At 38.1% G+C, this 18,801-nt stretch overlaps 1 protein-coding gene across 1 annotated transcript in view; it reads left to right on the top strand.

Annotated features, from left to right (window-relative positions):
- Window positions 1–18,801, top strand: part of LOC124227108 (uncharacterized) — a 444,749-nt gene that overhangs the window by 125,386 nt on the left and 300,562 nt on the right. Inside the window, exon 5 of the mRNA XM_046641003.1 lies at window positions 14,562–14,622. Within this exon, the coding sequence (XP_046496959.1) occupies window positions 14,611–14,622 (12 nt within the window). The 5' untranslated portion in view covers window positions 14,562–14,610. The remainder of the gene's footprint in view (window positions 1–14,561; window positions 14,623–18,801) is intronic.

The following is an 18,801-nucleotide window of genomic DNA, read 5'->3' on the forward strand; positions in this document are numbered from 1 at the left end:
GTTTGTTGTTGTTTTGCTTATTTTCCTTTGTTTTGTTTTTAGTAACTTACCTGAACTTGATCTGTTGAATCTATTTTCCCTATGACGTGTGGCTGCTGCTGTCTCTGCTCAAATTTTAAAAACTTTAATGTTTAAGTTTTAGCTTAGTCTTATGTTGGCTCTCAGTGTCTTCATAGCTCCGTGGTCAACCAATGTTTGTCCACAGATACCTTGAGCCAGTAAGATTTCCCTCCTTTGCTGATGGATCCGTGTGTGGGGTTGGGAACACATTAAACATTCAGATAGTTTTCAAATGTTCATGGATTTACTTTCTTCCAGGTCCTCCTGGGTCTTCCGTGCAGATCTGCACATCATCCAAGTCAATTGGGGATGTGTAGACAGCTTGGGCCCTCTTGAGTCTTCCCCGTACAGGTGCACTGCCTCCTGGTCACAGGGTTCTGTGAAGTACCCATCCAGCCCTTCTTTGGCTCTCTCATCTCCATCTTCCTCTTGTCAAATTTCCAATTAGTCAAGTGGTCTACTGCTCCCCCAATGTGGGACTTCAGCTCAGGGTAATAGAACCATGGGCTGTCATCATTTGTTTCCCAGTGAGTTTGCCCCTTTCACTCACAATACAACTGGCTATGGGTTTTCTGTCCTCAGCAACAAAATTAGTTCATCCCCCTTCAGCAGTGAAACTGCTGATTTTTATGGCCAGCCCTTCCTTGGAAGCACTACAACACTGGCCCAGCTGGAGTGCTGTGAGGGGGCACTGCAGATGCTAGAGCAACCTTGGCCAAAAATGCCACAGACTGCCACAGTTCTTACCTTAATTTCTGCAGTTCCCCATGAATGAATGTTCCTCCATTTGTTGTTTACTTCTGGTCACTTTCCAGAGCACTGAATTTACTCTTTTGTACCTTTCTTTCTTCCAATTTTTTATTGTTTCTTGGGGGCTGGGGTTTGACAGTCTCATCATTCTGTCATATCCATATCCCCTACATTCATTTTTGAAAGATATTTTCCTTGGGCATAGAATTTTATAATTAGCATTGTTTTTCTTTCTGCACTTTAAAGGCATTCATCCATTATCTTCCAGATTGCATAGTTTCTGATGAGAAGTCTACTGTAATTCTTATCTTTGTTCTTCCATTTATGACATGCTTCTATTCTGTAGCTACCTTCAAGAGTTTTTCTTTGCTGTTGGTTTTCAGAAGTTTGTATGTGATTTATCTGGGTGTGTGTGTTTTATCCTACTTGGTGTAATCTGACGTCCTTCAATCTCTGCTTTGGTGTCTAGCATTTAATTTGAGGGAAATCTTAGTCATTATTGCTTTAATGGTTTTTCTGCCCTGTGCTCTCTGTCTTCTTGTTCTGCATTCAAAATTACAGGTATGTTAGTCTATTTGGAATTATTCCACTACTCTTAGATGCTCTGCTCTAATTTTTTTTCACTCTCTTTTTATCTTTATGTTTCAATTTGGGTAATTTCTGTTGGTGATAGATTGTGTTCAACTGACTCTTTTCTCAGTTGTACTGTGACTACTAATGAGCTTATTGATGGCATTCTGCATTTCTCTTGCCATAGTATTCATTTCTAGCATTTCCATCTGATTTTCTTCATATTCCTTCTCTGCTGAAATTCCTCAGTTATTCGTTATGTTGTCTACCTTTTATATTAGAGCCTTTGACAGATTAATTACATATTTTCTTCCAGCTTTGTTGAGATATAATTGACATCTAACATTGTGTAAGTTTAAGGTGTATGATGTGATGACCTGGTATATGTATATATTGCAAAATGATTACCATAATAAGGTTGGTTAACACACCTATCACCTCACATAGTTACCTTTCTGTGTGTGTGTGTGTATGGTGAGAACTTTTAAGATATACTCTCTTAGCAACTTTCAAGTATAAAATACAGTATTAACTATAGTCATCATGCTGTACATTAGATCCCCAGAAATTATTTATCTCATTAACTGGAAGTTTGTACCCTTTGACCACATTCACCCATTACCGTAACTCCTCACTCCTACCTCTGGCAACTACCAATCTTCTCTCCATTTCTATGAGTTCAGATTTTTAAGATTCTACATATAAGTGAGATCATACATTATTTGTCTGTATCTATATGACTTATTTCACTTAACATAGTGTCCTCAACTGTCATCCATATTGTCGCAAATAGCAGGATTTTCTTCTTTTTTGTGGCTGAATAAATATATATAACATATCTTCTTAATCCATTCACCCAGTGATGGACACTTAGGTTGTTTCCATGTCTTATTATTGTAAATAATGCTACGGTGAACATGGGGGTGCAGATATCTCTTCAGGACAGTGATTTCATGTCCTTCAGATGAACACCCAGAAGTGGAATTGCAGGAACATATGATATTTGTTTTTAATTTTTTTGAGGAACTCTCACACTGTTTTCCACAGCAGCTTTACCAACTTACATTCCTACCAACAGTGCACAACGGTTCCTTTTTTCTCCACATCTTCACTAGCACTTGTTATCTCTTGTCTTTTTGGTAATAGCCAATCTAACATGGGTGAGGTGATATCTCATTGTGGTTTTGATTTGCATTTCCCTGATTATTAGTGATGTTGAGCACCTTTACATGTACCTGTTGGTCATTTGTATGTTTCCTTTGGAAAAATGTCTATTCAGGTCCTTTGCCCATATTTTAATTAGCTTTCTTTGTTTTTTTTTTTTTTTTTTACTATTGAGTTGTATAAGTTGGATATTAACCCCTTATCACATATGTTTTGTGAATATTTTCTCCCATTCTGTAGGTTGCCTTTTCATTTTGTTAATTGTTTCTTTTGTTGTGTAGAAGTTTTTGAGTTTGATGTTTTGAGTTTGATTTTTGCATTTGTTATGTGTGCTGTGTCATATCCAAAAAATAATTACCAAGACCAAAGTCAAGGAACTTTTCCCCTACTATTTTCTAGGAGTTTTATGGTTTCAGAGCTTACATGCAAGTCTTTAATCCCTTTTGAGTTAATTTTTGTGAGGGGTGTAAGACAGAGATCCAGTTTCATTCTTTTGCATGTGGATATTCAGTTTTAGCAACTATATTTTTTGAAGAGACTATCTTTTCCACATGAGTATTTTGGACTCCCTTGTCAAATATTAGTTGACTGTATAAGCATGGGTTTATTTCTGGGCTCCTGATGCTGTTGAATTGATCTATGTGTCTGTTTTTATGATAGCACTGCACTGTTTTGGTTAAGATAACTTTGTTGTATAGCTTGAATTTAGGAAGTATGATGCTCCCAGCTTTGTTCTTGCTCCAGATTGCTTTGGCTATTCAAGGTCATTTTGGTTCCATACAAATTTTTGGATTGTTTTTGCTATTTCTGTGAAGAATGCGTGGAATTTTCAGAGACTGCATTGAATCTATAAATGGGTAGTATTGACATTTTAACAATATTAATTCTTCTGATCCATGAAGATGGGATATCTTTCCACTTATTTGTGTCTTCTTCAAGTTCTTTCACCAAAGTCTTATAGTTTTCAGTGTATAGATTTTTCACTACTTGGTTAAATTTATTCCTAAGTATTTTATTGTTTCTGGTGCTATTGCGAACGAAATTGTTTTCTTTATTTCTTTTTCAGATTGTTGTTGATGTATAGAAATGCAAGGATTTTTGTATATTGATTTTGCATGCTGAAACTTTATTGAATTTGTTATTAGTTTTAGTAGTTTTTGATGGAGTCTTTAGGGTTTTCTATATATAAGATTATGTCACTTGCAAACAAAGATAATTTTACGTCTTCCTTTCTGAATTGGATGCCTTTTCTTTCTTTCTTTTTTTTTTCTTCTTTGCCTGTTTGTTCTGGCTAGAACTTCCCAGTCAACATATTCCTATGTTGAATAGGAGTGGTAAGAGTGAGCACCCTTGTATTGTTCTGATTTTAGAGGAAAGATTTCAACTTTTCACCATTCAGTATGATGTTAGCTGTGGGCTTGTCATATATGGCCTTTATTCTGTTGAGGTTTGTTTCTTCTATACAATTTGTTATCATGAAACGATGTTGAATTTTGTCAAATACTTTTTCTGCATCTATTAAGATGATCATATGATTATTATAATAAATTCTGTTATTGTGATGTATCACATTTATTGATTTGCATATGTTGAGTCATCCTTGCATCCCAGGGATGAATCCCACTCGATCATAGTGTATGATCCTTTTAATGCACTGTTGAATTTGGTTTGCTAGTATTTTGCTGAGAATTTTTGCATCCATATTCATTGAGGATATTGGCCTGTAGTTTTCTCGTAGTGTCTTTATCTGGCTTTGGTATCAGGGTAATACTTGCCTTGTAAAATGAGTTTGGGAACGTTCCCTCCCCTTCAATTTTTTGGGAGAGTTTGAGAAGGATTGGCATTGATTTTTCTTTAAATGTTTCACAGTATTCAACAGTGAAACCATCTGGTCCTAGGCTTTCCTTTGTTGGGAGGTTTTCGATTACTTATTTAATCTCCATACTTGTTATTGGTCTGTTCAGGTATTCTATTTCTTCATGATTCAGTCTTGGCAGGTTGTATGTTTCTAGGAATTTATCTATTTCTTCTAGGTTGTCCAATTTGATTAGTACATAATTTTTCATAGTAGTCTCTTATGGTCCTTTGTATTTCTGTGGTATCTGTTGTAATACCTCCTCTTTCATGCGTAATTTTATTTATTTGAGTCCTCTCTTCTTTCCCTTTTTTTCTTCGTTAGTCTACCTAAGGGTTTGTCAATTTTGTTTATCTTTTCAAAGAATCAACTATTAGTTTTGTTAATATTTTCCATTATTTCTCTATTTCATTTACTTCTGCTCTAATCTTTATTATTTCCTTCCTTCCTTCTGCTAACTTTGGGTTTAGTTTGTTCTTCCTTTTTGCTTCCTTGAGGTATAATGTTAGCTCATTTATTTGAAATCTTTCTTTTTTTCTTGATGTATACTTTTATAACTATAAACTTTCCTCCTATAACTTCTTTTGCTGCATCTCATAAGTTTCGGTGTATTGTGTTTCCATTTTCATTTGTCTCAAGATTTCTTCAATTTCCCTTTTGATTTCTTCTTTGATCCACTGGTTGCTCAGAAGTGCATTGTTTAATTTCCATGTTTGCAAAATTTCCAGCTTTACTCCTGTTACTGATTTCTAGAGTCATACCATTGTGGTTAGAAAAGATACTTGAAATAATTTCTATTTCTTGAATTTGTAGACACTTGTTTTGTAGCTTAATATATGATCTTCCCTAGAAAATGTTCCATGCATGCTTAGGAAGAATGTGGATTCTGCTGCTATTGGATGGAATGTTCTGTATATATCTATTAGGTCCATTTGGTCTGTAGTGTTGTTCAACTCCACTATTTCCTTATTGATTCTCTATCTGGGTAATCTATTCTCTATTGAGAGTGGGGTATTAAAGTCCTCAACTATTATTGCATTGATGTTTATTTTTCCTTTTAGTTCTGTTAGTATTTGCTTTATGTTTAGGTGCTCTGATGTCGGGTGTATGAATATTTACATTTTTTATATCTTCTTGATGAGTTGACCATGTTATCATTATATAAATGACCTTCTTTGTCTCTTGTGACCATTTTTAGCTTAATGTCTATTTTGTCTCATATAAGTAGCTACCCCTTCTTTCTTTTGATTATCATTTACTTGGACTATCTTTTTGCATCTCTTCACTCTCAGCTTATGTGCGTCCTTCAAGTTAAAGTGAATTTTTTGTAAGCAGCATATTCTTGTTTCTTATTTTTTAATCACCCACCCATTCTACATCTGTTGATTGTCAAATTTAATCCATTTATGTATAAAGTACTTATTAATAGGTAAGGACCTGCTACTACTATTTTGTTAGTTGCTTTCTGACTGTTTTGTAGATCCTTTGTTCCTTCTTTCTTTTCTTGCTGCCTTCCTTTGCAATTTGATGACTTTTTGTAGTGTTATTCTTTGACTCCTTTATTATAATCTTTTGCATATCTACTACAGATTTTTCTTTTGTGGTTACCATAGGCTTACATAAAATATCTTATACTTATAACATTTTGTTTTAAGCTGAAAACAACTTAAGTTTGATAGCATACAAAACTTTATACTTTTGCTTCTCCTTCATTTCACATTTTAGATTATTGAGGTTACAATTTACATCATTTTTGTATCCATAAGAAATTATTATAGCTATAGTTATTTTTAATATGTTTGTTTTTTACCTTTTAAACTAGAGTTGTAAGTGATTTACATACAACCTTTACAATATTAGAGAATCTGACTTTGACTATATATTTACCTTTACTAATGAGTTTTACAAATTCATGTTTTTATGATGTAATTAATATCTTTTCATTTCAGTTTGTAAAATAGCCTTTAGTATTTCTTTTATGGCATGTCTAGTATTGATAAACCCCTTAGTTTTTGGATTTTTCAAGAAAGCTTTTATCTCTCCTTTGTTTCTAAAGAACAGCTTTGTCAGGTACAATATTCTTGGTTGACCTTTTTTTCTTCAAATATTTTGAAAATATCATCCCATTCTCCCTTGGCCTGCAAAGTTTCTGCTGAGAAATCCCCTGACAGTTTTATGGGGGCTCCCTTGTATGTGACAGGTCATTTTTCTCTTGCTGCTTTCCAAATTTTCTTTGTCTTTGTCTTTTGACAATTTAATTAAACTGTGTCTTAGTGTAGCTCCTTTCAGGTTCAACGTATTTAGAATCCTTTGAGTCTCATGAATCTGGATGTCCATGTCTCTCCTCATGTTATGGAAGTGTTCATCATTTCTTTAAATAGACTTTCTGTCCCTTTCTCTTTCTCTTCTGCTTTCATGAGTTCCATAATGCGTACATTGCTTCTTTTTATGGTTTCCCATAAGTCTTGTTGGCTTTCTTCACTCTCTTTCATTCATTTTGTTTGCGGGGTTTTTTTTTTTTCTCCTCTGACTGTCTAATTTCAAATGATCTGTCTTTGCATTCATGGATTATTTTGTCTGCTTGGTCTATTCTGCTGTTGAAGCTCTCTATTAAATTCTTCAGTGCAATCTTTATATTATTCAGCTCTAGAATTACTGCTTTTTGTGTTTTTTTGATGGTTTCTATTTCTTTGTTGTATTTCTCATTTTGTACATGTGGTGTTGTTTCCAATTTCATTTAGTTGTCTGTCTGTGTGTTCTTGTAGTTCCCTGAACTTGTTTTAGAAGAGTATTCTGAATTTTTTTGTCAGAGAGTTCCTAGATCTCCATTTCTTCAGTGTTAGTTATTGGAGCTTTATTTTTTTCCTTTGGTGGTGTCATATTTATCTGATTCTCCATTATCTCTGTATTGTTGCATTGATATCTGCACATTCCAGTAAGAAGTCTCCTCCTCCAGATTTACAGGTTCATTTCAGTAGGGAAAGATCTTTATCAGTCAACTCAGCATGGGGTACTGGATTGGTCACATGGTAGCATCCACGGGCATGCAGGGCTTGTTATCCGGTTCTTTGGTTGGGCAAGGCCACTGTTCATGCTCTGAGGTTAGGGGGGGAGGGGTGCCACTCTCTGGGCTCTGTGGTTGGGTGGACCTGCTTGCTGGGCTCTGCACTAAGCTAGATTACTAGGTGGGCTCCCTGGTTGGATGTGGCTGCTGGTTGTGTCCATAGTCAGGTGGGGCCACTACCTAGGCTCTGTAATCACCTCTGGTTGGGTGGGGTTGCAGGCCCTAATCCCTTTCAGGATGACGCTACTGGTTGGATTCTGTAACTGGGCGGGGCTATGGGCTGTGATCCCCATTGCTGTTGGTTGCATAGAGCTTCAGGCTGTGCTACATGACTGGATGGTACTGCTGGCTGTATTCTGTGTTCAGGCAGGGCCATAGGACAGGCTTCATGGTGGGCCAGGCCTCAGGCTGCAGTCTGCAATCAGGTGGGGCTGTAGACTGTGCTCTCAATTTGGACAAAGCTGCAAGCTGGGCTTGTAATCGAGTAAGCCACTGACCATGCTTTGCTGTTGAGTGTGGTTACTAGTTGGGCTTCCTCATCATATGGGGCCTTCAGCTGTACCTTTCCAGTTGGGTGAGGTTGGAGACTATGCCCTATGGTTGAGTGGCATTGCTATCTGCAATCCCTGGTTGGGTGGGGCCACAGGCTATGCTCTGTGATTGGCAGGGGTCACTGGTTGGACTCTTTGCCTGGGCAAGGCCATAGTGTGTGTTCAACAATCAAGCAGGGCCATATTCTGGGTTCCACTGCTGAGTAGCATTGTAGATTGGGCTACATATCTGAGTGTTACCATACGTTGGGCTCTGAGGCTCAGGGTCACTGTTCAGGCTCTCTGGTTATGCAGGGCCAGAGGCTGTGCTCAACAACTGAGGAAGCCTACTGGTTTGGCTCCCTGCCTATGCAGGCTATAGGATATTTTCTGTGACTGCCAGGCATCTGTGTCCATGCTTCCCAGTGGGGCAGGACTAGAGACTATGCTCAGCAGTTGGGTGGACTGCAAGTTTGCACCCTTGCCTAGGGGGGCCATAGGATGCGCTCCACAGACAGTATAGCCCTTTGGCTGAGGATTCAAATCAGGCAGAACTGCCAACTGAGCTTCCTGGCCAGACGGGGCTACCAGCTCAGCTTTACAGATGGGCAGAGCTGCTGGCTGGAATTTCTGCTTGGGTGCTGTGGCAAGCAGGAACATGGTCCACTAAGTTCTCAGCAGTGGTTTCTGTAAACCCTGACCCCTTCTCCATCTTTATCTGATCCCTAGTGGTTGAGTTCCACAGGTTCCCCCAGTGATCCTCATGAAGTAAGACCCAAGTGAGCTTCCCAGGAAATATCCTTCAATCTTGGGAAGGTGGATTCCACCTTGGGTTCTCTTTTTCCCACTGGAGAAACCATAGACTGGAGGAGGGGCCCCCTCCATTGGGCACCGTGCTGGCCTGGCGGTGGGCGATGTGGTCAAAGTGGAAGTGCTCTTCTTAGCCTTCTAATGCGGTGCTTCTCAGTCTCTGTTGTTCAGGGGAAAACCTCAGTTTTACTCCCTGGGTTCCAGGATTTTCACGATGGTGTCTTGTCTATGGATAGTTGCTAGCTGTACTTCTTGTGAGGGTGATTGAAGTTGGGAATGACCTATGTCGCCATCTTGATGATGTCACTCTATCTAATTATATTATTTTAAATTCTCTGTCTAAAAGTTCCAACATCTGGGTCATATCTGAGTCTGTTTCTGTTGATCATTTTATCTCTTTGACAGGGTATTTTGGTTTTTTTTTCCGTCCTCCTTTATTTATCACCTAACATTGTTTGAAAGCTGATAACTTTGGAAAAGACAGTAAAGACTGAGGTAAATATCATTTATGCCCAGAAGTGGCATGGTTTTATTTTGCTAGTCTTTCCATGTTGGGGGAACTGGGGGTGGTTGGGCTGGTTAGTCTAGTCAGATCTGAGCTGGGTTTGGTTTTTGTAGTTATAGTTATCATTGGTGAATCACAGGTTTAAAACTCCCCTAGTTTTAACTTCTGCTTAGAATGGTGGCTGGTTTTTGGAGAAATTTCCTCAATGTCTGCTCAAGCTTCAAGTTTAAGTGTGTCCTTTGTGACTGTAATTGAAGGAGCATCTCTCTCCATATTCTTCCCCCTTTCCCACCCGTACATTGATGTTACTTGCTACTCAACACTTGGTTGCCTGATGGTAGGTGGGTGAGTATTCTCTTCAGGCAGGAGCTGGGTCTCTGGGTCTCCAAGGTGGAGCCATCTCAGTGATCCTGCTCCTCTTTCTTAAGTGGGAGACTTCTAATAGTTTGGGCCAGGATGTTTTCTTGCCCCTACCCCAGGGCTAGAGGGTATTTTTATGTTCTCTTCTCCCAGCTGGGATGGGTCTTAACCTCAGCTGAGGGACAACAGGGTTTGCTGCCTTTCCCCAGAAAAGTAAGACTTTTCTCCTGAGAGGAGATAAAAGTGGAGTATCTGGTTGGGGCTTTGTGCTTTTTTGCGGTGGCTTCTGTTCCATCACAAGGGCGGATTTTCTTGACCAGTGTTTCTACCAACAGCAGCTCTATTGACATTTTGTACTGCAGAATTCTTTGTTATAGGGTGCTAGTGCATGTACTGCAGGATGTTTAGCAATATTCCTGGCGTCTAACCACTGGATGCTACTAGTATAGCAGCCATGCACCGAAACATGGCTATCAAAAATGTCTCCAGACATTGCCAAATATCCTCTTGGTGTAACAACTGCTCCCCATTTAGAGCCACTACTCTGAACTCTCACCTTGCTCCCAGACTTTCTTCTGAGAACCCAGGAGGTCCACAGAGAAGAGCCTGTGAGCGGTTCTGAATTCCCCTTCTGTTTGAAGATCCCACAAGTTCTCTGTTCTCACACGAGGCCACATTCAGACTTCAGAAATTTGTTAACAACTTTTAGCTATATTCTTCTTACTGGCTCACAAGGGGTCTCATGTCTGCTCCAGTAAGCAAGTGCCTGCATCCTGTCACTCCTTGGAGGCACCTATCTTTCCCTACATTTTAGGTTAGTTGGTTATGCTGTGACTTCAGTTCTCTGAGGGGTTTAATAAAAGCTGTGAATTTGCATCTATTCTGGATATTTTTTGTGTTATGTCTGGGAACAACACCCTTTCCAGCTTTCTATATCTTAAGTGGAGGCTGGAAGTTTGACGTACCTAATTTTTAAATTTTGTCAACTATCATGCACAAGAATTGGAGACTTTTGGAGGTTAAGCAACTTCCCCATGTGCAAGAGATATGAACCAATGCCTTTCTAGCTGAAAACATAAGTTCATTCCACACTGTTATTCTGACTCTTTATGTAGAGTGATAATGTATTAGGTTTAAATAGTAACTTTCCAAGTAGGTTTTATATTCCCCTTTATATTTATTTTTTAATATTTATTTAGATGGTAGTGCATAAAACTACTGCTAAGGATGAAGGTGGAGTATGGTAGAGCAGTTCATTGTCATGGTATTAGGCCTACTCTTATCTCTCTCCCAGAAGTTTCAAATTCAGATGCCTGTAGGGACCAGGCAAGAAATATAAATAAGTGGAATATGCTGGGTCTATGTTCACTCTTATTTTCATTGACACACGTGGCTCTACTTTTGATAGAGGCAGGGATACAGGGAAATATTTCCTTATAAGAAAACAGTAGTGCAAGCAGAATGATATGTGGGTACTCTCTCTCTCTCTGCCTGAGGACTGGCAGAATTTATTTGCTCTGCACAGATTTTTTTTTTAACTGAGACATGTATTGTGACAGGTCCTGGGCACTGCCTGTTGTCTTAAAGCCACATTTCATTTCCCTATCTGCCCCTGAGATCATTTCATTCAATGTTAAATACTTATCAGGCACCTGCTACTTGTCAGGCTATGAGGATGCAGCAATGAATTAAACGAGCCCTGCCCTTATGGAGCTTACATTCTGGTTTGTGGTCTGCAATAGGGAGAGTGGGAACTGTAGACCTGGAGAGAACTGGGTAAAGGGTGTGCTGCCACCACTCTCTACGGATGTCCACTCTATGTTGCCAAATATTTTTAATTTTCCAAGAGAAGCCAGAAGTCAGATTTTTACTGCAATTTTCTTATTTTTAAATATTGGCTCAACATGCTTTAAATCACGGTGGAGGTCAAACAAAACATGTTTGCAGACAGAATCTGGCTTGCGACCTCTGTCTAACACCATCTTTGCCCTTGCTGGTCTGCTTGAGAAGAAAAATGCAATGGAATGACAGCTGTAGCCATGTTAATTCCCTTCTCTGGAAGCAATGAACCAGTTGTCAGAGATTTGGCAATTCCAGGATTTAATTTGCAATACAAGGTCAACAATTTCAGTGAGAGCCATTTTAAAATCAGCATGAAGACAAATAAACCAAAAAAAAAGTGACTGTACAAATTAGCAGGTGCTTACTAACCTGGACTCGGTAGAATGTGGTCAACAGGTTACCGGCAAGCAGGTTATATTGCACTTATCAACCTGCTTGCAAGTTTGAGACTCTTTCAAAAGATGATTCCTATTGTAGGGCACTTGAATTCAACAAACACGTTACACTGTGGTCCAATTTGTAGCCATAGGGGGACGTTTGTAATGGTGCCCATTAGTTTATTAAGTGTTCCTAAAAGGCCAAAACCAAAGGTTTTAGTAAATTTATAGCATTTATAACTGTAATTTTCCTTTTCTTTTGAAAGGGAAGCTACTTTGGACTTTCTTGACAATGTAGGACACACAGATTATTTATCAAATACATAGGTTCTCTGATTGGCTCCACATTTTGCCACTTACCCAAGTGATAGGTTTTTCCGGGGGGTGTGGTGGCTGCTCATTAATCACTAACTCATTGAAATTATTATTTGCTGACAAATTCTAGCCATTGTTCTATGAAAATGTCTTCTCATTTTCACTGCCATTCTGTGTTCATGGTTTTCTTCCACCTATCTTTTCTTATTTGATTCCTAGTGCTGCCCGTTCCTCAAAGTTCACTCTGATGCCTGTGCAGCCTTTTAACTGATTTGGTGTCTCTGGCCTCTAGAACTTGCCTGAGACCTATTTTCTCCAGCCACTGTCCTTGCCACACCTCTTGGTAGTTGAAGGGTTGTTTATGGCCTTTGAGCAATTCCTCCCACTTTCGAGGTCTTCTAATCAAATTCCCCCGGAATTGCACTGGGGACACACATTCATGTCTCAATATTTAGATCAGAGCCAACACGTTGCCCACATCTTTTTATGCCCTACAGCCAGGTCACATGTCACTGATATTTCTCTGGCTGAAGGTGGGTCCGTTGTTCTTCATCACCTCAGTTCTGAGGTTGTCTCCCAGTTGTAAGGGATCTGACTACAAACCCCAAATTCCAGCTTGTAGAAATGTGGAGACTGAGATTCTTTATGGCAAATAATGCCTGATCGAAGCTCTCAGAGATTGCCAAGCAGGGAGGGACTCTAGGCCATACCCTTTGCTCATGACAGAGGAATCTACAGCTTGACTTCTCTTCTAGTGAGAGCTGCTTTTTAAATGCTGCACCGCTTGGTTCTATCAAACCACTTTCTAAATTCAATCACATAATTATGTGATATAATGCAAGGATTTTGATCTTATTTCATAATTGTACTGAGTCTCTCATTGCACACAACACTGCTTTCTGAATATCGGTGCAGAAAGATGTTTAAAATTCAGCCTTCTGTGAAGGGAGGGAAGTGGTGCCTTATTTGAAAGTTTCCTGAGCATTTTATTGATGTTAATAGAGGCAATCTGTGCTTTTTTGGCTTATTACATTTTAAATTATATGTTAGCAAATAAATTTACGATGACAAAAACATGAGCAACTTTATAAATTACAAACCTTTTAAAGACAAATATTAACTATTAGATTAATACTAAATTCAAGGAAAGAAAAAAGAACAGATTTTCATTTCCCATATGTTCCCAGAAATATATGCTTTTGAATTACTCTTCAGTCACTGTGCTGTGGAAAAAATAAGCTAGTCAACCTTCAATTTCTGTTATTGTCTAAAATTTTCTCATTCTGATGTTGATTTTTTCTTTTAAGTAATGTTACATGTATTTCCCTTATTTTAGGAAGTAATCAATATAATCTTTGAAACTTTTATGTTAGTCTTACATAAAAAAGTAAGAATTTTTTAATTAACCCTAGAAGTTCTATAATATTTCATTTTTCAACACTGAAAGCCATATAAGATGCTTATATACACTTTGTGAAATGACTTTTTAAAGCTATGATTGAGAGCTCTGAATAAAAAAAATGTGTCACATGTACCACTCATACACGATGTACTTTGTTTTACTGCCAAATACTGATAACCAGTGCAAAAGGGCAAATTCCAAATTTAAAAGGCTCCTTTGGAGAATGTTTGTAATAATCTAATAAATGCTGGACTATTGCTCATTTTTAAAATTTCCCATTCATTATAATCATCTAGCTCCATGCTGTAATCTAGTGTAATATTTTTATCAATTGAAATAATATCAAATGGAATAGCTTGCAGATTCAACTAGATACTTTATCGTATGACTCTAAGGAGTTTTAAGAGTGCTAAAAACACATTTCCTTTTATTAAAATTTGTGTACTCCATATCTTTGCTGGATAATGTTCTCAGGATTTAATCTGCTTGTCCTCTAAATACACATACTTATCACTGACTTTATCAGATATTATCTATTTATGAAAGTTGCAAAACTGGATCCTAATTTTTAAAAATATAAGTATAGCACAACCACCTAAAGTATGTGACAGTGAGCTTTCATCATAACTTCATTGCGGTCTGTATTGGTTACCTTTTTGACATAAAAACAAGAAGTTTAGGCTATCTAGATGAAGTCTGAACTTTTTCTAGAGATTATCTTTGTAAAACGTCTGGTGAATATTCGCCAACTCTCAGTTTATTAGGAATCTGGTTAAATAAACAAGAACAACAGCGATAGAAACAAGACACCAAATTAAATCCTGCTCATTTTATACCGAGATTTCTCGGGACCGTTAAGAAGCATGAAAGCTCCGGCTCTCCAACTCCAAATTGCTTAATATATTTTAAGGTTGGGTCAATTCATTCTAGTTTTCAAATGTTATTTTTCTTTTTTAGAGGAACTTGATTTAAATCTGTGCATTGCCAAGGGCAAGGAGCCAAGAACATGGATAGAGAGGTAAGATTGATATAGACCCTCTGATTTTTTTCCTTTAAAAGCAGCCTTTTAAGCTTTATTTTTCATAATATTATCCATGGGCAGAAAGTATAGAAGTGAGTAGAACTTTAGTCTCCCCTGTAGCAGGCACGAGTAAAGAGGATGATTAACGAGTACAGCACACAATGTGATAGCAGAAGAGCGTCTATAGGAGTTAAACAAAAGTGCCTTCAGAGCTTCCAAGGGTTCCCATGATCCATAGTAGGACCTCATTGTGCCTGTCCACTGTTTCTATTTTTGATTAGATTTATAAACACAGCACCACATATTTCCATGTGGCTTATCGCCCAGGGGCAGAATTAGATTGACTGCACTGAAACTGTGAGGCCTGTGAGTTTTGGGCAAGGGCTAGAGTGAAATAAGTAGTGTAATTGTTTTTGTGGAGTGACCGTGGGACCTCCTCTGTTCTGAATTACACATGGCTCAACCCTTTGACCTAACCAGTCTCAGCGATGGCTGGCACAACTCCGAAAGCTGTGCTGAAAGGGTCCATCACTGACAAGCCGGCACGTTATCTGTCAGGCGAGATGTGGGCCCACGACCATATTAAACTATAGTAGTTACTAATGAGACCACGTTTGTGCCCACCTCAGCTTCATTTAACCTATCATCATAGCAGTTGTTATTTCCACAGGAGGTGCCAATGCAAGAAATCTTTGGAATCCAAATGTATCACTGACCCTTTGATTAACAAAATATGTATTTTGTTAATTTGCTAAATTTTGGATCATCTTCAAGGATATTTTGCCAAATTTTCAAACTTTATTATGAAGATATTTTTAGAAATACACAAGGTTTGAGAAAATATTCTGTCTTAATTAAAGTTCTTTCATTGCAATGAGTTTAATTTAAATCCTTTAAAAATAGATGATAGCCCACTGATACAATCCCTCAAAGGAATCAGAGCTAAGGGGGATGCAGAGAACTTCTAGAAAAGGTTGGTGAGAATCCTTTGTGCTGACATTTTTGCATTTGTGGAGAGTTTATTCTGTGATTCACATGATGATGAGCTAGATAAATGTGTCCATACCTAGGTATGATTTTCAAGTCATCCATTTAAATTTTTATCGTTTATTCAGTCATTACATTTTCAAGGACAATATAAGCAGAGAACTTTGATTTAGTTTCAAGCACTTGACATTATTTCCAAAACTGGTACTGTTTCTGAAACATGTCTAAAAACTTTTGTATCTACTTTTGGCATGGCCAATTTTACAGATTAAAGGTCTCTATAGGTATTTTATGCTTACAATGACTTGGAAGTAATTTAGCATTTAAATTTTGTCTTTCTTATCCGAGGCAACTTCAGGCTGAATATTAATTCAATTCTTAGTTAAATGACATTTAAAATTCTCTTTAAAAAATACACAACGTTACATTTTTAAAAATTTTATTTTTTTATTCTAGGGACTCTAAAACGTGAAAATAGGGAGGTCCCTATCAGATTATTTACAAGAGAAAAAAAAGCCACTGAAATATCCTATGAAAGCCCCCCAACAAAACGGCATTCAGCCCTGCCCAGCCTTATTCTCATTAGCAGCAAAGAGTTTGCTCTCCACTAATCGAACGTGGAACGCTTAGAGCAGACAGGTGCAAATTGCAAGCTGTTTCACTTTGGCTGTTATCCCTTAAATCGACAAAGTAATAGACTGGGAGAACAAAAAAGGTTCCAGCTCAAGCTGCATAAATGAAAGTCTTAACAGGGACACACCAGCTGGCTGGGAGAATTCTCTGTAGTGAATACTAAATATTACCTTTATGCCACTTGCCAAGGAAAACGGCTTCAGTAACAGCCCCTACCTTTTATTATGGAGATGACGTTCCTTCAAAACCGTATTTTGCTTGACTGTAAAGGAGACACTATGGCCGAAGTGGATGAGAACAGATGCCAACATACCTGTTACTGTTTACCATCATTACACTCCTCCGAGCGATTCATCAGGCATGAGTGGGTTCCTGGAGGTGGACCAGATTGACAGTATTTCTATCCATGTCTTTTTTTGGCTGATCCAAGCAAAGCCCCAGAGCAGGGAAACAACAAAAACGGTCACCACCACCCCCTCTTCCCTAACGCGATAAATCTGCTGAGCTAGTCTGCGGAAAAAAACAGTTGCTCTTGTTGGGAACACCTACATTAATTTCACGGAACAGACATGCCACGCCAGTACGTGTAGGAATCTAAGGTAGGCGTTTCTGAAAAGGGACCCTAACTCGGTCATTCCAAAGTTGCTCCCTTTTGTGACTTCCCGGTATGCACTGGAACTGCTGTCTGCAAGACGTAACCTTAACTTTAGCTCTGAGGCCGCTGAGTAGGTCTGACTGTGAGATCGTCCCGTGCACGTGACGAGGGGGGACACAACTCCGAGTCGGCCTTGTTTACAGCCGGACAGAAGAAAACAGCTAGACACAAATGAGGGCTGACGGTTTCATGAAGCACAAGTGGTTGATCCCAGATGCAATCTGACTGCCCTGAACTGAGCGATGATCTGTGCAGTATGCAGAATTCACTTTCTTGCTGGTCTGTGCCCACCAGGCTTGGAGGAGCGCTGCCCGCGCCCCTGGGCCACAGCTTTGAGTGCAACCAGAGCTGAACGCTGCACCGTGGGACCCGATTCCTTCTGACAACAATCACATTCTTTTAAAAACTTCATAGGTTTTGGTTGTCACCGGTTATAAACGAGTTTGTTGTTGTTCATGTTCGCTGTTCTGTCGCAGATTCCCTTTCAAGTTGAGGGTGCTGGCGTCAGAAGATATTTGTTGCTTTTTAATGAAAAGGAAAATATCATCGAAAACATTGTCAATTCTTACCAATTTCAGGCAGTTTTGGTTCTTTTCTCTGTCCAAATCACAAAGTATTACTTGTTTTCTTCCGCACTATATAATGTAGCTATATTTAGTAGGATACCCTTACCAAAATAGAAAAGAAGACCAGATTTATCACTATTTAAGCACAAATATAAAAGAAATGTGTTACTAGAAACTGTTCACTTTGATTTGGCTTGGAGTTAGACTATATTATATCAATTAAATAGAAATATGAAAGAAAAAAGCCATGGGGCATATCTGCTGTAATTTTAGTTAAGATTTCTAAATATTTTGCTTTGCTTTGGAACTAAATTGATATCAGTGAGAAGCAGGAAGATACTGATAACTAAATCTTGTTTCTTAATCTAATTTTTGAAATACAATATAAGTATTTAATAAGTTAACGTGAGCTTATTAAAAATAATAACATTTACATGAATGTGCTATGTTAGGCAGTAATGAAGGGAGGAATTGATGTAAAATATGCGTGAAGGATTATTTCACATGAGCTAAAGAGATAAAATCTCTTCAGGAAAGAGAGAGTCTAAATTGAGAAGGAAGTGGAGGAAAATGCAATTTACACTCTTAAAGGTGTCCATGTGTAAAGGGGAGAAAAGAGGGAGGAAATGGGCAAAGGAGAGAAGTTGGAAATCACTCCCAATTTCCTCTTGAACATGTGTTAGTACTAAAGAGGTCACGAAATACAAAGCATCACTCGGTAATCCTCTCAGAGAATTTATCTCTGGTGTGTAGGATCAGGCTTTGCTTTCTTTTTAAATATGTGAACTCGTGAAAATATCTTTGAGACCTTTAGAGAGCAAGTGCATAATTTCATTTGCAGTCCTTAGTAAGGAAATGAGCTCTATGAATAGGCCACATCCATCTATTTAAAAGCGTGTTTAACTCAGTCTGAAAGGAGCGAAGTGCCAAAATTAGTGACCCATGTCAAGAAAACTAATATCTGCCGTTCCCTCAGATGAAGGCTGTGAAAAAAACAATCACACTTCAACTCTCTCTTAATAAAATCTAGGGACATTTAGTGCAGCTGTGAACTGCTGTTTTTAAAAGTTTACCAAGTTTGTAATGAGTGTGGTCTAATCTTACTATATTAAAAAGTGAGCAAATATATAAATCAGTATAATTTATTTTCTATTGTTATTTAAGCATACATTTTAGTGTATGAATAAGTACTATGCATCTTAGCCATTTTCAGGATTTGTATCAGCTTGTGAGACAACTCCTATATGTTATCTGAATCTTTTAAATAGAGCTGTTACAGAGAATGTATCCTTCTACTTTATGGTATAAAATGAAATACCAGAATTCCTTAACTAA

Source organism: Equus quagga, chromosome 15, assembly GCF_021613505.1.
Source record: "Equus quagga isolate Etosha38 chromosome 15, UCLA_HA_Equagga_1.0, whole genome shotgun sequence".
NCBI lineage: Eukaryota > Metazoa > Chordata > Mammalia > Perissodactyla > Equidae > Equus > Equus quagga.